General features: G+C 41.4%; 1 protein-coding gene across 1 annotated transcript in view; it reads right to left on the bottom strand.

The window, feature by feature from the left end:
• The window catches only part of olfm2a (olfactomedin 2a), a 69,351-nt gene extending 46,387 nt beyond the window's left edge, over positions 1-22,964 (bottom strand). Inside the window, exon 1 of the mRNA XM_053851837.1 lies at positions 22,630-22,964. Coding sequence (XP_053707812.1) covers positions 22,630-22,686 — 57 coding nt within the window. The 5' untranslated portion in view covers positions 22,687-22,964. The remainder of the gene's footprint in view (positions 1-22,629) is intronic.
• Between the last annotated feature and the right edge of the window lie 422 nt (positions 22,965-23,386).

Genomic DNA, 23,386 nt, shown 5'->3' with positions numbered 1-23,386 from the left:
CAAAGTTACACGCTGGAGTCTTCTCATTGGGGATGGGTATAAGATATAGACGATGAATAAAAGATGGATACGAGTTGGAAATGGGGGTGGAAGGTACAGGTACAGATGGGAGATTGACATCTATGAGGAGGATTGGAACAAACTAATCGCTGTAATAGAGCCGTGACCTGCTCTGGCCTCGGCCATTGTACGTCTGCACTTGAACAAAAGACCACAGGATATTGACGGCTTTCGCACGGACCAGCCGTAAAAATATGGCAACCTTTCTTATGCTTAGGTAGCGCAAACTGTCAAACCTAAAGTACGGGGGCCAAATTCGGGCAGGTCATTTTATAGAGGCTTACACACAACACCATCGTCCACTTGACTTGGGATGTGAACATAAACCTGGACTTCACGCATAGACGCTCAGTAGGGGTGCAAAGGTTTCAACTCATCTGAAGATGCAGGGAAATTCTGTGACCAGCGGGGACAATCTGCAGCAAGTTTTTCTTCTGTATTTGGGAAAAAAAAATCGGAAAAAACACGCCATACAACTGAGGTTTCTAGCTGCAGTTTGGCACCACCCACCCCAACTGGCCTGAGTGAGGGTTTGACGTGACACTGAGGGGCTGGGCAGCAACAGCAATAGTGTAGGGGAAGATAGTCGTCAAAAAGAACGCTGATATCATATTCTGTTTCGCCTTTCATTTCCTGTCTGAGAAGTACTACATAATGCTTGGCCCACGACTTGGGCTGTTGAAGTTTTGGCTCCTGCGAGATTGAGTTTGAAACCCCAGGCATAAAATATTCAGTGACCAGTGTCAGAGTCTGGTTGCTGGTAGTAAGTCAGACACTTCTTAACGCTGAGGGGACTGCACCAGATTGAGAAAGGCTTTATTTCTTCCAAGAAGCGATGATGTTTCTAAGTTAACCTTCCAACACCCACCCCAGGTTGAGCGGAATTGCTTGGCCGAGGTGGAGGGGATCTAGGGTCCAATAGATGCCTACTAATATGACTGTATAGGCAGAGTAAGTTTACAAAATATTTACCTCAAATCCAAGAGGACAGAAGTGAAATCTGATAAACTAGACAAATCAATAGTGAAGGGCAGATGAGGCTTCATGAAACAGTGTCCTTATTTTCAGAACACAGGAGATGGCGCTGTCGGTTTAAAAGTGATGTGAGATTTTTCTGAATTGGCTGTTCGAATCCAAAGATTTTAGAGCTGAGAGTGCCATCTATTGGGCTCTGAAAATGTTGACACTGTTTCACGAAGCCTCACGAGCCGATCACTACAAATCGGCAATACTCCAACAAGTTTCCTCAGACCATTTTAAGATCACCAGAGAACAGATTAACACATTTATAAGAGCTAACTGCTGTAAATACTTGTTTATTTACAAACGTACATGACTTTAAATCACTGTACTGTCAGTAAAAACAACCACGCAAGGCAAATACACATCGTGTGAAGAAAGGAAATGACGAGTCAATAGAGCTGCAGTTTAATCCTGGCTGTTAGCAGGTGATAATTTGTCCTTCCCAGGAAACCGCCAGGCCCAAATCAATATTCGGGCAACACCGTATTGACTGTAATACACCTGTGATGACTTTATTTATCGGCTCTGCAGTTATTTACTTCACTAAATACAAAGAGATGCTGTCATGTGGGAGCTTTATTAGCGGATTCAAGGGCAAAGAATTTGAGGCCTTTGATAACAAGGGATTGGAAAATGTTTCATATCTCAATTTAAGTCTTCACAGGCAAATTATAACAAGAATTAAAAAAGATGGGCTTGTGGGTATTCTCCGCAATTTACTCAACGTAGTGAAAGTTTTAGGAATGAAAATACCGTTTTAGAGGCTTCAACCTTTCTTAGAAAGTTGTTGACTTCACTCGTGTTCTCAAGTGAAAATGACACTTCTGCATTGTTATTTATTAACTTAACATAAGATAAACATTTTTCAACCTTTAACTTTAGACTTCCATTAAACAGCAAGCGTCTTCATTTCAGGGACACATAGATTTATCACAGATTTACAATCCTTCCAGCACAAGCTACCTTTCTGATCTGTTGTCAAAAATAAACCTCACACCAGAATTGATTTGACCCGATTCCTTCCTTGGTTGCAATCTCAACTGAAAACCGACCACTAGTAATGAGCCTCTGGTCATGAATGGACCTCAGAGTGGCGCTATCAGGCCCAAAGCAGGGGGCTAAGTTCTCTTTGTTGGTCGCCCTGCCAAGTGAGGCTCCATCACAAAGCTCCACCAATGAGCTGCCAAGCCTTCTGCGGCCCAGCGTGGCTCTATTCCGCTGCCTCTCATGCCACCAGCTGACTCCTCCGCGCTTCCTTCTCCGCTCACAAGTGTTCCTCTATAAATACATATTTGCACGCGATGATGACTGCGTTGATTTCCTGGCCCGTCCCAATGACCCTCATTATCAGTGTCGCACAAATCTTCGCCGGAAACTCGACTGCTGCCACATCCTGACCTTTTCAGCCATTCATACCGCTTTCGAGGGGAGCAATCACAGTCAGCAAACGTTGCCTCTGTAAATGACCATCTAGATGGAAGAGACTAGTGTTCGTACATCTGGGTAAAGTGCGGCTCCGGGGCCAAATGTGGCCCTCTGACTGTAGTTATGTGGCCCTCCTGGAGTCAGAGTAAAACTTCATGATGAGGATCATGAAGCAGTATCCTCATTTTCAGAGCCCACTAGATGGCACTCTTCGCTCTAACATATTTGCAGTCGGACAACCATTTAAGAGAAACCTCCCATCATTTTTAAACTGAGAGCGCCATCTCCTGGACTCTGAAAATGAGGAGTCACTCATCTGCCCACCACTTGTAAAACTATAAAACTGATATTGTCTCTGACATTTTTGTCTTCTTCATTACGATGCCGCTGAAACTAAACTTTCATTATTTTCCTCAATTGTTTTTTTCTGTTGGCTAGCATGACTAGTCCCTTAAAATCCCCAGAAAAGAAAGTACATTTTGAAATATGTGAGACACATTGTGAATCTTAAAATGGAGTGCGGTTAAAATTAAATAAAACACAACAATCCAACACTTTCAAATGTCATTGCCCACCTCTGCCTTAGACTAAACTGAGGAGGAAGATACATAAACAACAAGCGACATAAACAACGACTCCATTAATAAATAATCTGAAACCAAGATTTGTCAATCCTCTTGTCTTAAAGCTTAAAACCACTCACTCATTACGGGACTTCCTCTCTCTGCTGTGTTATGATCCGAAAATGATGAATTGCTTTACTTAAAATGCGAATGGGATTTTTAGTTAACATAATAGACAATTAATTTTTATCGATTTCATGAAGTGAAATGACGATGTAATAAGCGCAGAATCAAAAGATAATAATATGTTGCGTCATCTTTTCCACAGTAAGTGGTTCCAAAAACGGATTCACAGCTACACAGATTATTCTCTGTGACATAGATCATGTGGACTCCCCAAGTGGGGTTTTAAACAAGACCACCGTTTAATTGAATGGACATGTGGACTCCCCGAGAGGGATATGAACTGAATGTTTCATTGAGTCCTGATCTGCATGAAAAAGATAGGAAGAAGGGACAAGAAGGACAATATTGACGTGTATGGAGTAACCAAGGTAGCAAGACTGAATGGCTTGTCTGAGACGCATCTGTCTGTTCCGGAACGGCTACCTTCGTCTACAATGTGTCAATGGTGAATGATGGATGATGATAAATATGTGATACAGAGACAGAACAAGCTGTTAGCAGCGTGCTACGTTCAAAAAGAGGTGTTAATGTTAAAGGTTTGTACTACTTATGCCTCAAAATGAGGATCAGGACGTGTGCGTTTGGCTATTGTGAGGTCTTGTGTTGCTCAGTGTAATGGATACATAGCACTTAATGGGACTAGCAGCACCGACTTTTCAGCACCGTGAGTTAAGCTGATGATCTCAAGGTGCTGTTTAATATAGCATGAGTGGAACCGGACACACACATACTGAAACCCTTTCGAAGTATAATCCGGCGCAGCGCCTCCTGTGGTACCAGCAAATGCTGCAGGTGGGAAAACATTTGATTCAGTGGAAAGTCTAACGCTCCTAATGTTATGCCTTATTGGAGCGACAGTGTTGACAAATCATGTCCTTCCAATGTTCCGCACCATTTTCAAACGTGTCACAAGTACTCCATCATTACGCTTCATGCTGGTGGTGCTCCATATAGTGAGGCAGTAAACATGCAAACACTGACATCATTTACCTCCTGTTCTGGACTGCAAATGTTAGCTCAGAAAAACCAGATGGGGAATGTTGCTCCACCATGCTGACCTCTAAAACCTGGGAAGACAAACTTCCAATGGGCCATTTGCAGTCCACAGGGTAGCACTGCCTCTTCATACAAGGTCAGCTGGAACTGCATAGCTCTTTTATTTTTATTTTTTTTGCCACACCCTCTTTACCAGTGGTTTTCACACTCAGGGAGTTATGACAAGGGGGCGCGACTCTACTATGAACACTTTTCATTATGGAGTTACACCCCGCTAATTTTACTACTGAGCATCTTAAAAACACCACCACAAGAGGGCAGTTAAAAAAAATGTCAACAATACAGAGACAAATTTTCACCGCAAGCATGGACAGGTTTGTGAGAGGATTAACCGTTAAATGCAAAGCAGATGACGAATCAACAAGTAAGCCAGACCTGGGCAAAGTGCGGCCCGGGGGCCAAATGCGGCCCTTTGACTGTATTTATGTGGCCCTCCTGGAGTCAGAGCAAAACTATAAAACTGACATTGTTGTTGTCTCTGACATTTTGTCTTATGGATTGTTTTTTGTTTATTATGATGTAACTGAAACATAACCTTCTTGTTTAATTATTTTTTCTAAATCTTCTCTCGTGGCTATTTTAGGAGCATTTCTTGTCAGTAAGTACATTTTGAAATGTATGAGCCACATTGACAATCTTTAAATGGAATGTGGTTTAAATTAAATTAAACACAACAAACCAACAGTTTCTATGCATTTTTACAGTGTAGATTCATAATCACACATGATTTTTATTTTCGATTTTCTCTTGTCCTCCTCTCTTTGTGTTTGACGGCCCTTCTCAACGGTCACAATATATAACCCGGCCCCTTGGGAAATTTAATTGCCCACCTCTGAAGTAAGCCAACTCAAGCAAAGACGCGGAAATATGGCGAGTACTATCTTGCCTACGGCTTCACCTGTACTGTGTCTCAAAATACTGGCCGCCGACAACTGTGGGTGGGGTGTCGCTGAGAATAATGTAATGTCCGAAAGGGGGGGTGCTGCAAAAAAAAAATTGGAAACCAGTGTTCCATGCCAACGTGGCACCATGACAACCTGGAATCCACATTAAAATCGCCAAAAAAAAAAAAATCACGGCCTGGGCTGCAAATGACGCACATGTATAGACATAGATTTAAAAAAAGTACCTTATTTGTTTTACTTTACTGTGTCATAATGTGTTTAACTGATCTTCTTACTCTGATTTCATATCTATATTACTATAATATTACAATATTATTATTATATTAATATTATTATTTCTATCTAATTTTTATTGCAAAGATTTTAAGAAAATAATAATAAACAAGGACAGCAATAATGCTTGACTAAACTCAATAAATTGGACCAGGAAGTGAAATATAACCAATGATATCAAATGAATATGACTAACTCTTCATGGCTCTGTGTCGCAGTAGTGATCCAGCGGTCTGAGTACTCATCATTTTCCTCCGCCTGACTCATTGTTTACAAATGTCACCCAGTCAGAGAAGTATCCGTCTCGTGATTAGCCTATCACTGCAGTCCTGGCCGCCAGAGAAAAAACAAGACAAAGAATCGCCCGAGAGACGCCGTGAAAGGTTATAAAAGAGATGGCAATGTTTAGAAGAAAGGGGAGAAGATGAGAACAAAAGAAAGCAGAAAAAGAGATGAATCAGTCGTGCGTTTGAAACCCCCCCCGAGGTGGTGAATTTACATCGTGTCTGTTTTCTGCCACGTCTGCAACAGAGAAACTAACACGAGAGGAGAGGAGCGGTGAGACCCTGCCAATTATAATCTGCTTGACTGAGAGTTTGCAGCAGCCACTTGTGAAAAACTGCGACCATCTTGCACTCAAATATGGTCAGCGGAGAACACTGACCGGAGCCCATCAGCTATGCTTGCTGTGTAAGGAGACGGGGCGGCCTGCAGTCTTTTTGAAGGCTCCAGCCTCCATTTCTCTCCTCTATCTCCAGGTCATTAATGCTCACAGAAGCTGTAACATTTAATTAGGGAGACATTAGGAGGGAAACACGGCACACTGTGCACTGGAGAAGAACCCGAAAAACAGCCCCCGACTGAATATTGCATCGCCAGCCTCATCATGTTAGGCAAGAAACTTGCAGATAAATATCTGTTGTTTGCTTATCCAGCAATTGTTTTGACTATAAATCCAGAGAAAACCAACATCTGCAAACGGAAGATTTCAGCCATGTAATCGGGACGTTTAAGTTGCGCCCTGTGAGCAGCTGCTTTGGTGACTGCACCATTTGGGAGGGAAGAAGAAGCAGATATTGGAGGCAATGTGTGTCTTGTGAATTTCAGAAAATGTGCAGATATGACTGAGTGAGAGGGAAAAAAAAAAGGTAAAAATAGATGGACCACATTAGAGGGCCAATGGCTCACATTCATCTCTTTATTTTAATGTGAACATAGAGGCAGCGGAAAGAGCTCGGATGTGTCCATTTATAACCTTGGACGCGGTCCAGGAGTGTTTTCAAGACGGCGATGAAAGAACACGCTTTTTGATGGCGACTCGAAAGCCCATCTATTCACTTCACACTTTGGTCGGGGAAATAAGGAAACGCTCGTAAAAGAGATGGAATTTGAGTAAATCATGGGCGCACTTGAAGCTAAATGCTTCCGAATAATAAAATTAGCCTCTCACACCAGGCGCACGACGACCATGGTGTGTGATGCGCAAGAGCTGAGCCGCGCAAAGATGGCTTTATCTGTAAAATACAACCTCACTGAATTTTATGTTTACGGTTTGACACATGCAGTCTTGCTATTATAATGGCTGCGACTAGTGATGGGCAGATGAAGCTTCAGGAAACAGTGTCCTCATTTTCAGAGCCTGGTGCTCTGAGGTTTCTCTGAATTGGTTGTTCAAATCCAAAGATTTTAGAGCACAGAGTGCCATCTAGTGGGCTCTAAAATTATGACACTGTTTCATGAAGCCTCACAAACCCATCACTACTAACATCACTAGCAAGGATTATTTTGATCGTTGACTAGTCATCAACTGTCTTCATGGTTAGTTCACTAGTCGGCATACAATGTGCACAGGTTAACAAACTGAAGGGAGGAGAGAGGAGCTACTTCCGTTGCCAAAACGTGGATGTATTTTAATGGCTGTAAATGGGCCAAAACTGCCATTCAACAGCACCATTACTGCTGTCTTCACTCCCCTAAGGAGCAATAAATGACACTACTTTCTGTCTTGATCATTTTAATGTTAATCTTTTTTGTGTGGTTACGCCTTCTTTTTGTCAATATCCCCTTCATTCGTGCCTCTGCAGTGCACTAATCGTTGTGCGGTCATACTGGTTTCCATGTCTGCTGAAGTCTGTCCACCAGTGACGGGTTTGTGAGGCTTCATGAAACAGTGTTGTCCTTTTAACAGCCCACTAAATGGCACTCTTTGCACTAAAATCTTTGGATTTGAAAAACCCAATTCAGAGAAACCTCACATCATTTTTAAACCGAGAGCGCCATCTCCTGGGCTCTGAAAATGAGGACACTGTTTCATGAAGCCAATATTATTGCCCTACATTTATTTCATTCATATTATTGGTTTTCCTAGCATGTTTTACAGTGTTGGTAATTTAACCAGAGATACTTGTCTATCTAAAAAGCCAGTTAATGGTGGTATTTATTTGTGCGCCCTGCAGCTTTGCTATCAAAAAGGCCATCAATTGCATTCATGCTGCATTTGGCAGAAGTAGGACGAGGCAGATAGCGTTTCACCGTAAGCAGGGAATGTTCTTGGCTGAATCGCCAACTTAAATATCTTCTCATGCTTTAAGAAACACGACTCCAATGTGCCAAACTGTGAAGCGTAGCCTCGTCGCTTAGGGTGAAATGGGGAACGTTGCATTTAAATTGGGCCTTAATACAAAGCATGAAAGATTCTCAATGCTATTAAATAATGAGCCCGAGAGGGGAACACTTTCCCGGGACATGCCACCTCCAGATTAAATCATTAATTTAAATTTTAATGACACCCATGCAAGGGGCCACCGCTGCACAACAACTGTGTGCTGTTAATGAGAAGTGGTGAAGCAAACAGTGATGGACGAGGAGACTCTCCACGCTTGCCCTCTGCAGCCCATATTAATGCACGAAATGTCAAATTTCCACTTGAATCGTGTTCTTCATTTACTGGCTCCATTGATATTCTGGTTGCAATCTTGATGGAGACATTTATATTAGCCTGATCTTGAATGACATTAGCATGCTTGAGCGAACAATTCCTGAGGTGTTGACAATCCCTGTATTTTTAAGAGAAACGTTGGCATTATAATAAATACATTTTATTTGGAAATGTGAATGATTTGTTTTTTTAACAAACAGAAAAAAAAAATCACTTCTACATACTTTGAAAGTGTAGCTATTAGTAACAGCTATCCATAAAATAGCTGCTAAAAAAAACGATCATTTTCTTGTACATGTTAAAACACAGTACATTAGTGACAAGGGCTTATGTGCGAGGATGTTACAGCTCGCTGCATGCTGCTACACTCTCACCGAGTGGAGCAAAAGATGAGAGCCGGGCTTGAGAGGTCCAATAGCCTGAGGCACTCGGGCTTAAACAGAGGAGCCCTCCTGAATACCTATTCATCATCTCACCATTAGTGTGGCCGAAGCACTCGGCTTGCTGCTCTCAAACATCGCCAGGATTACCAGCATCCTCCAGCAGAAAAGTGTCGCATCATTTTCCTCATATCTGTGGTTGTTTCTTCCTGCCACCAGGCCATGTGGGAAGAACCAGACACATTTATTTGTCCCTGGAACCACTGCAGAGATAACAGCTGTGTTTAGAATATTAATCTAGATGGGTAGGTTTCGTCAAACAAAAACCTGCTGCCTCACAGGGCTGAAATTACACAGCCAACTGATGATGACTTACTCAAGAGCTGTTATGAATGTCAACCGTCTCAACACGAATAAGTCCATTTTGTCAAAGAGTTAAGTAGATCAGGAGCACATGGTCATGTCTGGGCTTCAGTTCGGATCAAGCAGGATTCAATTGAAGATTTTTCATCATAATAGACAGTGATACATCACAATTTGAGATGCTTTAATCCTGAAAATGCATTCAACCAAATAAAATTTAATGAAGACATGGAAAAATGAAGAAAAATATTGAACACTCAACGGGGGAAAATGCATTTAGCTGAAGCTATTTCACCATCAAAATTCAACATTAACAACAACATCACACTCTGCTCTAAAATCTTTGGTTGTGAACAACTATTTCAGGGAAATCTGACATCATTTTAAAGCCCAGAGCGCCATCTCCATGGCTCTAATAATGAGGACACTGTTTCATGACGCCTCATCTGCCGTCACTGTTTGCATGTGTGATACAGACATTCATGAGTGGTGATCGGCTTGTGAGGTTTCATGAAACAGTGTTCTGATTTTCAGAGGCCACCAGGTGGCACTGTCTGCTGCATAATGTTTGGATTTCAACCGCAACTTCAATGAAACCAAATGTCAACATCATTTAAAAAGCAAGCGCGCAACCTAGTGGCCACTGTAAATTAGGACGCTGTTTCATCAACCCTGCAACACTGTTTCATGATACCTTAACTACCCATCACTAATACAATGTGATCAATGAAATCCGATGACAAAAAGTGCATTGAATGTATAAGCAGAAAAGTTCGGAACGAACAAAACAAAAATTTGTGTTGCTAAAGGTTGATACTTCAGATTGGTTGTAAAAATATTCATTCGCATTTTGACCCTCCATCACCCTAAATTGAGTGTAAATGGCCTATGTTGAATAATTGTTGCTGCAAACCACTGAGCTAACTTGTTTTGTATATTGGTGTATCTGACGCCATGTTTGTTATAAAGCAGGAGGCGACTTTCACACCTGTGTTAGTAACCAAGTTACATAACAGTGACACTAGAAAGTAACTTACTCAACTTAATGTAAGAAAAAAAAACAAGTCAGTCATAAATAAGAGAAATATTTTGAAATAGTTTTTCCTGTTCACTGCAAGATGATTTTTTGGGAAGCTAAATAAATGTAAATGGAAACAAGTGTTTAAAAGTGAATAAACCGTTGAGCTTTTTTTATTTATTTATTTATTTTTTTATATAAACCCAAATTTTGCACATGAAATTACTTTAAATGTTATTTTTATTTTGACCCTAACCCCACTTGTCGGACTTTCAACAACACATTTACAACAATGACAAAACCTGGAACCACATTCTGTGACTCGCTTCTTTGAAGCCGTCTGCGACGTGCGATCAGTTCTTCTTGTTTACGTCCAGGGAACTTCTATGAAAAGTCTTCTGAACTCAGGCTCATGAAATATGCAAACTCCAGACTGATATGTCTGATTTCACAAAACCAATTGAGGCTCATTTTACTCCATCATAAGACAGAATTTTAAATTAAACGATTCTCATTTTTATGAAATTAGTTCTCAATTAGCCACTGCACTTGATCTGGATCTTCGCTCCAGTTAGAGTTTTCTGCAGAGGAGGAGAAGCCCTGAGGGAGCCGCATCAGGCAGCATAATGTGGTGGAGCCTGGTGCTCCTTCCTCTCCTTCACTGGAGCATGCTGTTATCTTTCCTCGCGCTACATGTCGTGTCTCTATCAAAGGATCGCTCTACCTTCCCCAACATGGGGCTGAGGCGAGCGCCGTCGCCAGCCTGCTTGATATGCAGCAGCTTCTGCCGGCTGCTGGACTCCCACGGCTGTCTGACTGAACCTTTAAGCCGCGCTGCAGTCAGAGGAGGAGCCTCCCTCATCAATGACTTCACCTCGTGGCAGTGACAGCAGCGCGCCGAAATACCCATCGACTAAACGGCTTCTCCCGTCTCAGAACAATGCTCTCATCCTTCATTCGTCCAACCAAGTGACTCAATTGGCTCTTAAACGCAAGCAAGGTTGACATGAACTATATGTTATTTAAAATTCTGCGGTGAAGACAGAGAGAGACACACGCTACACGTTGCAGAATTACGTTCCGTATATGATACAGGGAGAATTATACAGTAGAACAGACGTTTCATTTCAATAGAATGACAGCAAAGGGTTCTCACCCTGAATCTACAGGAGAAACAGTCCAACTTTTTGACATGTTGAAGGAAGGGAGAGCGTGGGAACTGTTCATAAGAGCGTGAGCAGGCTTTTGATGACTTAGACTACATCAAATAATACCCAATTTCTCAGCAGATTTCCTTCCATCAAGGACCAAAAACATTCAGGAAAGTAGTTAGTTTATCCTGTTTTGTTTGTTTATTATTGACACAACATATTATATGGTCATTTGAATTGTCTTGAATTTTATTTTCTATTGAATTCAAAAAAGCAAGTATTATTTTAGAATATTGTTTTGAATTAAACCAGGTGCATAAAAATAGATCAATATGCACTTCATAATTCATTTAGTTACTACTGTGCGATTAACAGCACTAGCACAGATGCATGAAGTGAAGACAACCACATTATTCATGTGTGAACTTATGCTGCATTTCAGTAACCAAAGAAGCACGGAAAGTCGGAGCGCGAGTCAAGATGGCGACTGAAAACAACCTATTTAAATACATGCTCCGTTTGATATGAGAAAAGAGGAAGCAACAATTTCAGTGGCTTTATTTCACTGTATTTCATTGAAACTTATATGTTTTCTTTTCTTATTTTTATTTTACTCTGCCCTTACTTTCTAACTCCAGTGTGATAAGGCCCTAGCAATGAGGCATCAGTGTGTGCCGGACCTTGTTCTGACCACATGATCCAGAAGGGAAACAAATAAAAAAATAAAACATTTGATTTCTAGATGGCTATTCAAGTAAGAGCTTGCCCAATCAGCTGGGCACAGAAAAAATGTTTTCTTTTTCAAATACCGTCAGGAAGAGGAGGTTTCTGTGTAAGAGGCATATTTATATTCCAATCTTCTACACAGAAACCTTCATTGCCGAACTCATAAAAGATTCATGGTGAGAGGGAAAGCAAGGTCGCACAGAAAACTGGTCAGAAGGTGCAGGCTGGAGGAAAAAAAAAAAAAAAAAGAGCAGATGGATGCAGAAACACACCGACTGGGTCCCATGATGGCAGTTACTGGGGCAACGTGTGTCATTTTCCCTGTTTGTCTTCACCAGTGACCAGATGATCCAGAACGTCAGAGCTGTAACAGGCATCTGTCACTTTAACCTCATCCCACGAGAGTCGCCGGCCAAGCTGTGCTCCTCTGGAATTACCTCAAGTATCACTCACGATTTAGATTTTTTTTTGGAAATCAAATTGGTGCGGGTCTGAATGTGCATGTGTCTGTTTCTCTTTCTGTAAATGTGTGTGTGTGTGTCGGAGATGTCATTCTCTCTTAGAGTCACAGGCACAAACCTCTGGGAGTCCTGCACCGCTCAGCACGCTCTCTGTGAAGGAAAGGAAGTCGGGGAGACGTCGGAATACAGGGATGCTAGTTTTCTCCCAGTCAGACGCTCTGTAGCTGCTACGCTTGACAGCCCATAATCTGCTGAATATTCATTTTACATCACCTCCCCACTGTGATAATGACATGATAGGCATCTTTAAAAAAAAAAGAGCATTGGAGTTGGGAACTCGGACCAAGGGATCCCGAGACGTCAGTCTTCCTCTATTTTCATCATTATTTTCCATGACTAAAGCGCCATTCTAGGTGCGCTCTCTGTGTGTCTCTCTAAACTTGCCGTGAAACACACTGTCATGTTTCCACCAAAAAAAAGTATGCAAGGGTCGCCTGAGGGGAAAACAACAACAAGACGACAAGGGATTATGTCTCCGCACTGCCACCCACTACCAAGTCAATCAAAACAGACCTAAGAGTTTGACCCAAAATAAGGAGGTAGGAGACAAAAAGAATGTCAGATTCTCTCCCCCACAAACAAACAAAAAAGGCATTCCAAAAAAAATACATATATTTTTTTCCCCAAGAACTCAAGGAACACGCACGTACACAGTTCTAGGAGTAGGTGAATTTGTGAGTTATAAGGGGAAAATCAAGTGCAAAACATTGGATTTAAATTGGTGTTTTCAAAATATCTGTTTTAAATTGTGCATGTAATCATGGTGAACATCACCCCATGATCCAGTCCTGCTACACTACCTTGTTTATACTAGTACAGTGGTACCTCGGTTCTCGACCACAATCCGTTCCTGATGGCTGTTTGAGAACTGATTTGTTGGAAATCTGAATAGATTTTTCCCATTACAATGAATGGAAAAAGGCGTTCCAAGGCTTAAAATAGGCTTTTGTAGAAGTGAATGTAGAGTGTCTGCTGCAGGTGCGCTGTTCCTCTATGTGTGTGGCCGCTGCATGTGGGAGGGGTTGCCGAGTGAGTGACGTCTCTCCAGAAGTGAAGAGGTGCCCGGTGCGTGTCCAGCTCTGAATGTGCGCTTCTGTGCAGTTTGGCTGTGACAAAGTCATAAACCAAGTCACGCTCTGTCCCAGACTCGCCTCATCACTGTCCCAGCTCCAGCCGACAACAAGACATCAAACCCTGGAGTGAGCGCTCCAGCCTCAGAGGTGTGGAGAGCGAGCACCTGTGACACTCTACCACGGTCCAGTGTGGAGACAGGAAAGGTTTTACACCTCAATATGAAGAAAAAACAGTCAGTAAATGTAGCTAACGGGACACGTTTGCATACAGAGGCTGCGTTATACACAATAACAAAGCGCGTCTTGGGAACAAATCTTGAAATTTTCCTTGGAACTCCGAATTGTTCGAAGTCTGGGACGTTCGAAAACCAAGGTTCCACTGTAATATATACATATATATATATATATATATATATATATATATATATATATATATATATATATATATATATATATATATACAGCATTAGCATTCTCTATGGTTAGCTTCACAAACAAGCACAAACATTAATTTATGTATAAAATATCTTCGTGATGTAGTTTCTGATACAGTTTAAAATAGCTTTAGCTTTGAAACTTTATTTGCTGTACAAAAAATCTCCAGATTTCGACCCCCAGCCCCTGAGTTTGACACATAAGCATTTAATCTCTTAAATTAGTGAAGAGCAAATACATTTTCAAATGAAGCAGGCAGACGTCAGCATGTCAAAAACGGAGTGGCACAACAAAACGACTGCTTAAAAACAGATGGTCGCCCGCGCCTGTCTCCTCAATGACAACGGGGGAAAAGTGTGTGTGTATTTAGTATTGTTAAAGAAGAGGCTAATGACACTTATGAGCCACCAGAGAGGCTGCCAGCTCTGTCCAGGGGTATGATAATGACCGTTTTAGGAGAGAGGGTTTTTTTTGCTTTTTTCATCAAGGCTGGAAACGCGGCAGAGGTCATTTGGAGCTTCAGCACCCCGGAGGATAAGCAGCGGTCAGTCTGCGGATTGGAATGAGTAAGCAGGCATTTAAATCATGGATTTAATACAAGGAATGACCTGCTTGAACACTGTGACCCATATTGTGGCCTGATATCTGTGCTAGTCGGACACTAATGTAGCTGGTGGCGGGTTTTATTTTCGGCTGCTGTGTTCAGCGCAGTCAGGGTGTAGCTTGTGTTGACTGTATATGAAGATGAATTGTGTATTGACTTACAGATGTGCCATATTTAAGGAGGCAGTTTCAGTTAATCTGCTGCTGCATGATGTGAATGAGCGGGATGCAGGACGGTATTCCTTGTTTATGAACGGAGTGATTCTGTCAGAGGAGGGTTTGCTTGGTTACACGACGATTGCATCACCGTCACGCTGCGGTTCCGTCAGCATCATCAGTCTGGGATCATTTGTGCTGACTTGATAAATTGGATTGTGGCGAGAGGCGGGAAGATGGAGGACTAACCGTTCAGGAATCAGGATTAGAGCAGCAGAATTGTGTGGGACAAAAAGAGCTGAGCTAAAATGCTATTAATAGCCTTCAGTTTTCTCTGTCTGACTTGCCGGGAAGCTGCCTGGACGCCTCCCTTGTGAGGTGTTCTGGGCTTGTCTGTGCCAGAGAAGGCCTCGGGGCTGACCTTGGGCACGCTGGAAAAGTTAGTGTAACTCCAACGCACTTTCTCACACGGCTTTCACGTTCACTTTACATGCTCTCTCCGGCTCACACCTCATTTAGACGCCACAAAGACATCTCACAAAGGTGACTCAAGACGGTGTCCTTCACTCAGTCCATTAAAAGCTACTCACTATGTGCACCACACACATCTGCTGACCTCAGTACCTGAAGCAGCAGAATACCTCGGGCAAACTTGTGGTATTCCATACGCATTTGGAAACACACACAATGAGCAGCTGCCTAAATGGAAATGATGAGACCAAACAAAGGCTCAAACACATTTCTTATGCGCCGCCGCTTTACGGTTGTAAAAGTCTGACTCACATAATTTGGCATCATTACGGCCGAGCCGCACTCTCTCGCCATCGCCGTCGTTTGTGACCACACACTATTCAATCTCCGGCAGTGAACTAGAATGCCGTCTCATTATCTATGGCTCACTGTCAAGACGCACAGTTTTGTGCAAATGAGGACGCGCGTGAAGGTGGATGACTAATCTGAAGATGCGTCGCCGACGACTCGCCCACACGGTGCTCGACGTGATTGATCCCGACTGATGGTCACAAAGTAGATCACCCTGTTTATGTCTTTTGAATTTGAATCTTATTATTGTGTTGTGTTAACATGGTCTTGTCACTTGAATGAATGTCAAACAGAACAATGCAGTTCAATATTGGCTGTTTGAAAATGACAAGCATTAAGCCGAGTGGCTTTGAAAGCACGACATTATACACAAAAAAAATCACCCTTTCAAATCTTTGTTCAACTGAGGTCCAAAGTTAAAGTAGTCATGAGGATATTTTATTTACGTAAGTGGCTATAGCTGCAAATACTTGTAATGTCTAGAACCCAAGTTTGAGGACAAAAAAAAAATTGGTGGCTAACAGAAATAAGCTATCTGAAGAAAGAGCAGCAACATGAAAAAGGGCTCAGGTTTTTGTTAAAAAGCCACTGTTTTATCTTCATCATGTCACAGTGGAAGTTGTAATTCACCGAAGCTTTTGGCTTCCAAAAGGATTCTGGGGTGATTGCAGCAGCTGAGCTTGTGTCTTAACTCCGCGCTGGCAGATTTACATCCCATTCCAGCAGCTTTTCTTTTCATTCTCTCGGTGCAGGTCAGACGGTGGCTTGGCAGAGGCGTCACTGTCTGTCCAACCGTCTACTGGAGAACACCTCTGTCATCTCTCGCTGATCTGAACACTCCTCAGAAACAGAGTCCTAATCGCTCAAACATCTTGCCTCACTAAAAAACATAATGGTGAAGGATCAAACTTTACTTTACTGGAGTCCAGAAGCTTCGATTTTCAGAATGCGTTTTTCTTTGGCATGTGGACAGGGTCCAGAATGGAGCAGCAGTGGCTCCATCACACTCATATCTGACTCCAGCTTTTATTGTGTTTGTGCTGCTCGGCACTTATTGGAGTGGAACCAACAAAGGAGATTTGGTATCATCTCACATGGTTTCTACTTCGGGGCCCAGTTATGCATCAGGAATGAATCTGAGATCAACACACTATTCTGGTCCCACACGAAGTGCAGTTGACTTTTTTTTTATTTTCAGAATTTACTATTTTGGACGGGATCTGTTTTGATGTGTTCCACTTTTGCTTCCGCTTTATGAACACTGTGATGCAGGAAGTGAATCCAAGACTTTAAATGTACAAATCTCAGTGGTTATCTGACTTGTGATTTGAGTGTTCATGGCCCTCCCAATCTCTCATGAGCTCTGCTCCTCAGAACCAAACTTCAGAGACGGACCTCACTGACGCAGGAGCCAAAAACATCTTTGGGGATTTCAAGTACAGCATTGATGTCCAGCTCAAAAAAAGCCCGTCAGACTCTTCAAGATTTGGGGCTGCCCTCCAATAACACTAAACAGCCACGGGCAATCGCTCGGAGGAAAACTGTCAAACTGCTATGAACCAAGGCACGAGCCAAACTGAAGGCTCGGGGCCAAATACGGCCTGACAAGTCATTTCTTGAGGCCCATGAGATGGTTGGTTCAAAATTAAAGTGAGTATTCATGTAGATGACATGGCCTATAAAGGTGCACGTCACGTGCCAATTCTAAATTTAAGACCATATTTTTCACATCTTTTTATTTGCCATTTTTATGTGTATTTCTTCTAACACATTTTATCTTTTATCTATTATTTTGATTTATATTCAAATAAAATATAAGTACCATGGCACATGCACAGTTCTTTATACCCTTACTTACCTTTAATCTTTATAGGTCCATTTTGTTCTTATTACTTAAGTACATATATTTTGGATTTCTTCCCACCATGTTTCGTAGTTATCAGCGTTTTCTTTTGGCATGATGGCCCCTCACAACAGCCAGAGATTATAATGTGGAACTTTGTGGAAAAGTTATTTGTCCACCTCTGGTTTTGTTGTATTTTGGCACCCTACGAACATGGAATAACAGTGTAATATAAGTTTGTAAGATACAGTTAGAGCATGTGTTGTTGAGGAGAGATTAAAAAAGGGTCAAATATATTTTAAAAAATGTGGAAAACAAGGAATATATACCAGGGTTTTTTTTTACATTCAAATATCTTATTAAATAATATAGCTACATATTCCTGGACATATACAGTGATGTCTTCTTCTGTGTTTATTTTTTTTATTTATTCATTATTTTCCCCTTAAGCTTTCACATTTGTACAGAGTGGAATCTCAACTTTTTTTCTACGAGTGCAACTGAGAGTATCTGATAATTGAGCTCACATCAAATATGACTATAAAATGAGATATTTCACAAAATATGATCCTTGAATATGTAATAAAAATACAATGGAAATGTATGAATATTGCTTGAAGCAGCTTTGTGTTTATTTTTACACATCATTTTCGGGTTATTTATAACTCATGCCGTTTTTTTCTTTTGACACTAGACCTGTGAGTGTCGACGACAAACATGACCAAGGTCGAACATTTTTCAATCTTGTAACTGTTGCGCTAAGGCCCCTGGGCTTCACGGCCACTCAGCTAAAACAAGCGGCGAACAAGTGCGTTTGTCTCATCAAACCATTTAAATATTTCATGGCTGAGCCTGAAAATAAGTATCTCGTCGCTGCGGGTTGTTACCATGATTGCACTGGAAATCAATTCTTAATGTTTGCAGTACAATCTTAAGTAGATGGCGTCATATTTTCTTTCAGCCCTTTTTAATATTTGATTTGAACACTTATAACAAATTGCTCCCCAAGGACAATTACACGTCCGATGGGGAGAGAAGGTTGCAGCTACGGGAGGATCATAAAGTGACACGCTGACAAACGTTGAACTGATGCACCTGAAAAACACCAGTAGGAGTCAATGTTTCACAGTTTGGAAGACGTTCACTGGTGAATTATGAAAGCAAGACATTTCCTGCATTGAAGTGCCGGACGTACTTTGCTATAAATCTCAGCTTTATCCCTAACTTTACTTTTTTATTGAGATTAAACTTGACACGGTGCGCTTGGCTCTGCACTTTATCTGGAGCAACAAACACTGGTGGCGTGCAAGATAGCAAACACTGAAGGTAGAAGAGAAACAACATGGAGATAAGAAGATTGTTGATATCAAAGTACTTTGATATCAACTTCACATTCCATTTTTAAAAGGCTCTGGCCGCAGCAGAAAACTGACAAAAGCTGAGGTCTCACTTGTTATGATTGTGATTTCTTTTCACGCTAAGTTACATGAGCTTCTCCCCGAATGTCAAACTGAAAATATAAGTGTAACTTTATTTTCAAATTACAGACACAGATGGAACTTAAAGTAACATTGTTTGCTTGCTTGACTCATCATTTTTGATCTTTGCCATCTATACTAGCTTACAGTGGTTCAGCAGATAAAAAAAAGAAAATAAGTTGGTCTTCATGAAAAATAACTTCTGGAAAAGGGCTGGTAAATTTTCCAGTTGGGTCACATTATCTACTGCAACTACAGTGATAAAAAGAGAGAAGGACAGAAGAAATAACAGTAAATTTGTCACTATATATATATATATATAATTTTTCCATATATATATATATATATATATATATATATATATATATATATATATATATATATATATATATATATATATATATATATATATATATATATATATATATATATATATATATATATATGGAAAAATTCTGAATTGATATCAATGGAAAATATTCCAACCCCTGTGTATATATATTCATATACCTGAAATATATTATAGTTATTTTCAGGTAAATATAAGATGCAAAGGTGAATCTAATAACTTTTATTTTATTCGCACTTTCGCTTGTGAGGGCCTTAGAAGGTTCTGAAGCAAGACAAACCTCCTCAGAACAATGACTTGGATGAATGGCATCCAACACTGGCAAATAGCAAATGTTCTTATTCCTTCAATGAGTCCTGTTAGCTTCAACTACCTGGTCCTGCTCAAATGTAATTTTAGCGGCCATTTAAACAGCATGTATGAAACAGCAGAACGATTACTGCATTACCAATGTGGCGTTTAGCTTTGGCGAGCGGAGCCTGACCCTCGGCTTCGTCTTGCTCCCAGCGTTTACACCAGCTGGCTGACAACACAGTAAAGGTCAGTCATGGTGTGTATACATGACATGCAAAGCACTGGAGTGTCCTGCAACAAATGACCTTTAATATTTCGACATGGTTCTGCATAATTGTCAGCATAATAAAATCTGTTTCACCTGCTGCCGCAGACGCCGTATCCAAGAGTTGGATACATATAATAATTACACTCACAAAACCAAACCCGTTCTTAACAACAGAAAGTGTCTCACAACGCAAGGTTTAATAAGCCCCTTCCATTTGAAATGCTCACCCACTGTGGCTGCAGTTCAACAAGCATTGTAAAAGCTTCTACATTTGCAGCTGCTAAATAATTCAGTCTTTGTTTATTTGGCTGATTCTGGACAGGGCAGACGGAAAAGAGGGTGAAGCCAACTTTGAGAAGACCAGAGGGGGGGAGGGAGTCCCAGATCAAGGGGGCATTAGCATCCTCTCTAATGTCTGTGTGTGTTTGTCAATTGCCAAAGTTGATGGGTTTGGTTGTTTGGTTTGAAGGGCGTTACACACTGCACCTCGGATCAGGACTGAGGCAGCAGGAGCACTTTCTAGCACAACAATAATGTGGCGTCAGTGTATACATTCACTTCACTGTTGCTTTGTGGGACATGATTCACAAATACACAACTTTTGCACTGAAACGACGACTTTGAAAGCATTTTTTCCGCTGCCATTCTTGATAGCGTATCACAGCCATAACACCTGGCAAGCTTGGACAGAACACAGGGCCTGGATAACTCGCGACACTCTTTGTATTCTCGTGCCAAAATAAGCAGTGCGATCCTCTGATCAAGACGTTAGCATATGTTGCTCAAATACCTTGATGTACTGTAGTCGCCAGCGCTAATGTGGCCTTCACACATGGTGCCAATGATCCCGAGCGCGGCCGCTCACTCAACCCTTACTACTACATATGCTGCTTCTGAACCACAGAAATCTGGGTGGGTGTCGGTTAATAGATTTTAAAAACCTTGCTTAAAAAAAAGAAGTGTATAGTGAGTGCTTTGAGAAAGAGAACAGAAAAGTTCTTTCTGTGGAGTGGTCCTCTTGAGGTCAATGATAAACTATAAAACTTGATCTTACAATCCCTATCAAAATGATGCTGCTTTTATAATACATAATCTTTAAAATTCTTTTTTTTTCAGTTTTTCTTTTTTATTGTTCTGATACTATACATATCCCAATACAGGTTTGACGCGATATATCTCGATATATTCCGATACTGGATGTATGTCGATATGATAATACAATAATATAAAAAAGAGTTGCTAACAAGAGCCATTATTTCAAAGGGAAAAAACATATTATTCAGAATATTCTCTGCATTAAAGCTATTTTATTGCTTTGAACACAGTCCAGTTCCTGGACGGTGACGCTCTCACCCAAACTACTGACACAGAGCTGAAGATAGTGTTTGCCTTATGCCTTTCAGAAACACCAACATAGCCAATATTTATATATAAAATATCAATGTTACTCACATCAAATTTCAATACAGTATCACTATATTTGTGTGTACTATTGATATTGGTTTAGGAAGCTTTAGTTTTATAATATAATGTGTTTTAATCATTAATGTATTATTACATTCAAACTTTTAAGTGGATTTTTTTCTCATTTTTTTATATATATTTTATATACGATGACCCTCAAAGACAATAAGGTATTCAAATCAAATCATCAAATGTATGCGTCTTTTTCTTTTGTCTCTTCATTAAAGATACAATAATGTTATGCCACGTTTCATAATTCAACTGCCTGCCCTTTGTCTAACATCACACGGCCATGATTAATATTTATTTCACTGTCATCCACTGACACAGATTTTCATTGTCATCTAAGTTACAGCTACAATATGCATCATGAAGGAAGCAGAGAAAGGAAATGGTGATGATGCCAAGGACACCATATGGGAGGCTTAAAAAGTCAGGCATGAGTTATTTAACATGTCAACACAGGCGCAACTCAACTTGCACCAGAGTGTGATTCTGAAAAAAAAAAACCTTACGGGTTCCAAAATGGCAGAAGGGTAAATCATATAAACCAGAGGGGGATGTTTAGACAATGACTGTCGATTGTTTCTCAATGAAGCGGCAAAAAAAGGAAGCAGCGATCGTGTCTGTGAGGGGATAGATTTTTTTATTTTTTTATTTTTTTAAGAAAAAGGTGACCTTTCCCTAACACCGCACGATGATACTGAATTAATTGTTCACACATTTTGCCCAAAAAAAGCCCTGCTGCCTCCACCAGAGCAAACACAAGCCTCTGTCCACGGTGCTGAATTCTGCGTTGAACACATGGATCCTATGGAACAATAAATCCACAACCCCCCGGTGCTCTCACGTCCCTTCATGTGATTTCCATCCACACTTGCGTCCACGCTGACCAGCTGAACCCCGGCAGGTTTTTTTTTTTTTCTTTTCTGGGTCAAGTCATTTACCGCCCTTCACATCATTTCTCCAAGTGCCACATCAGGACTTGTCATTTGCTGGTCGCAGGTTCTGCTCCAGTGTCACGCAGCTCGAGCAGGACGCCAACCATGACCAGCGTGTGTGGACCACACATACTAACAATTCACTCAGCAGACACCTACCGCCAATAAACTACTTATTAGTCTGGGATTGATGTTGATTTACAGTGTTTTTTTTTTTTGTTTTTTTTTAACTTCCAACAATGGCACTTGTGATGCAGCATGACAAAGACGTGGGAGAGGAGGTGAAAGTTTGTTGAAAGGGCTGCGGGTCCTTACCTGGCAGGGCACCGCCGCGAACATGAGCAGCAGGAACATGGCACTGAAGAGGTGCATCCCAGTCGCAATAATCGCGTCCTCGCCGACAGCAAGCTCCGCTCCTGCAACAGCAGCTCCGCTCCTTCACTGGGGCGGTTTCTCCAGGAACAGAGAGAAGTCTGTGATGCCGTGTCTCGTCGGAACCTCCAGCCTCATCACCAGCTCGGTACAACCGCCGACCACGTGTGGGTCCGGGAAAAGCTGCCGAGCTCCTGCGTGGAAGGCTCCGGTCAGCAGTCTCTCAAGAAGGAATGAGCAGGAGGAGGAGGAGGAGGAGGAGGAGGAGAGTCGCAGAGGTTGGAAGGTGACTGCTGTGCTTGCAAGGTGTCGACGCTAGGAGATGCACGACTTTGGGATTCTGCTGCGACCACAACTGTCTCTCTGTTGGGCGACTGCGATGAGCTGTTGCTCAAAGGCTGCGTTCCACTTGCACGAGAAAGTCACTCACTTTAAACGCATTGTTGTTTGTGAAGATAAACAAATATAAGTGAATTTAATTTATTCATGTGTCGGCAAAAAACAACAACTGGGAAGTAATTAAGTGTTATTTGAATGAAATTCAAATTATTATTATTGAAATTTTCAGGGGGCGGGGCTCTCAGGCATTTCCACAGACAAATGATGACAAATGATACGTTTATTTTCTACGCAGCCCTGGAAGTGACATGTATAACTTTATTTTTTTCAGCCCGAGATAACAGTTATCTTGAGATAATTT

Source organism: Synchiropus splendidus, chromosome 19, assembly GCF_027744825.2.
Source record: "Synchiropus splendidus isolate RoL2022-P1 chromosome 19, RoL_Sspl_1.0, whole genome shotgun sequence".
NCBI lineage: Eukaryota > Metazoa > Chordata > Actinopteri > Syngnathiformes > Callionymidae > Synchiropus > Synchiropus splendidus.
Note: the sequence above shows the minus strand (reverse complement) of the source record. Positions and strands in the feature narration are given on the sequence as shown.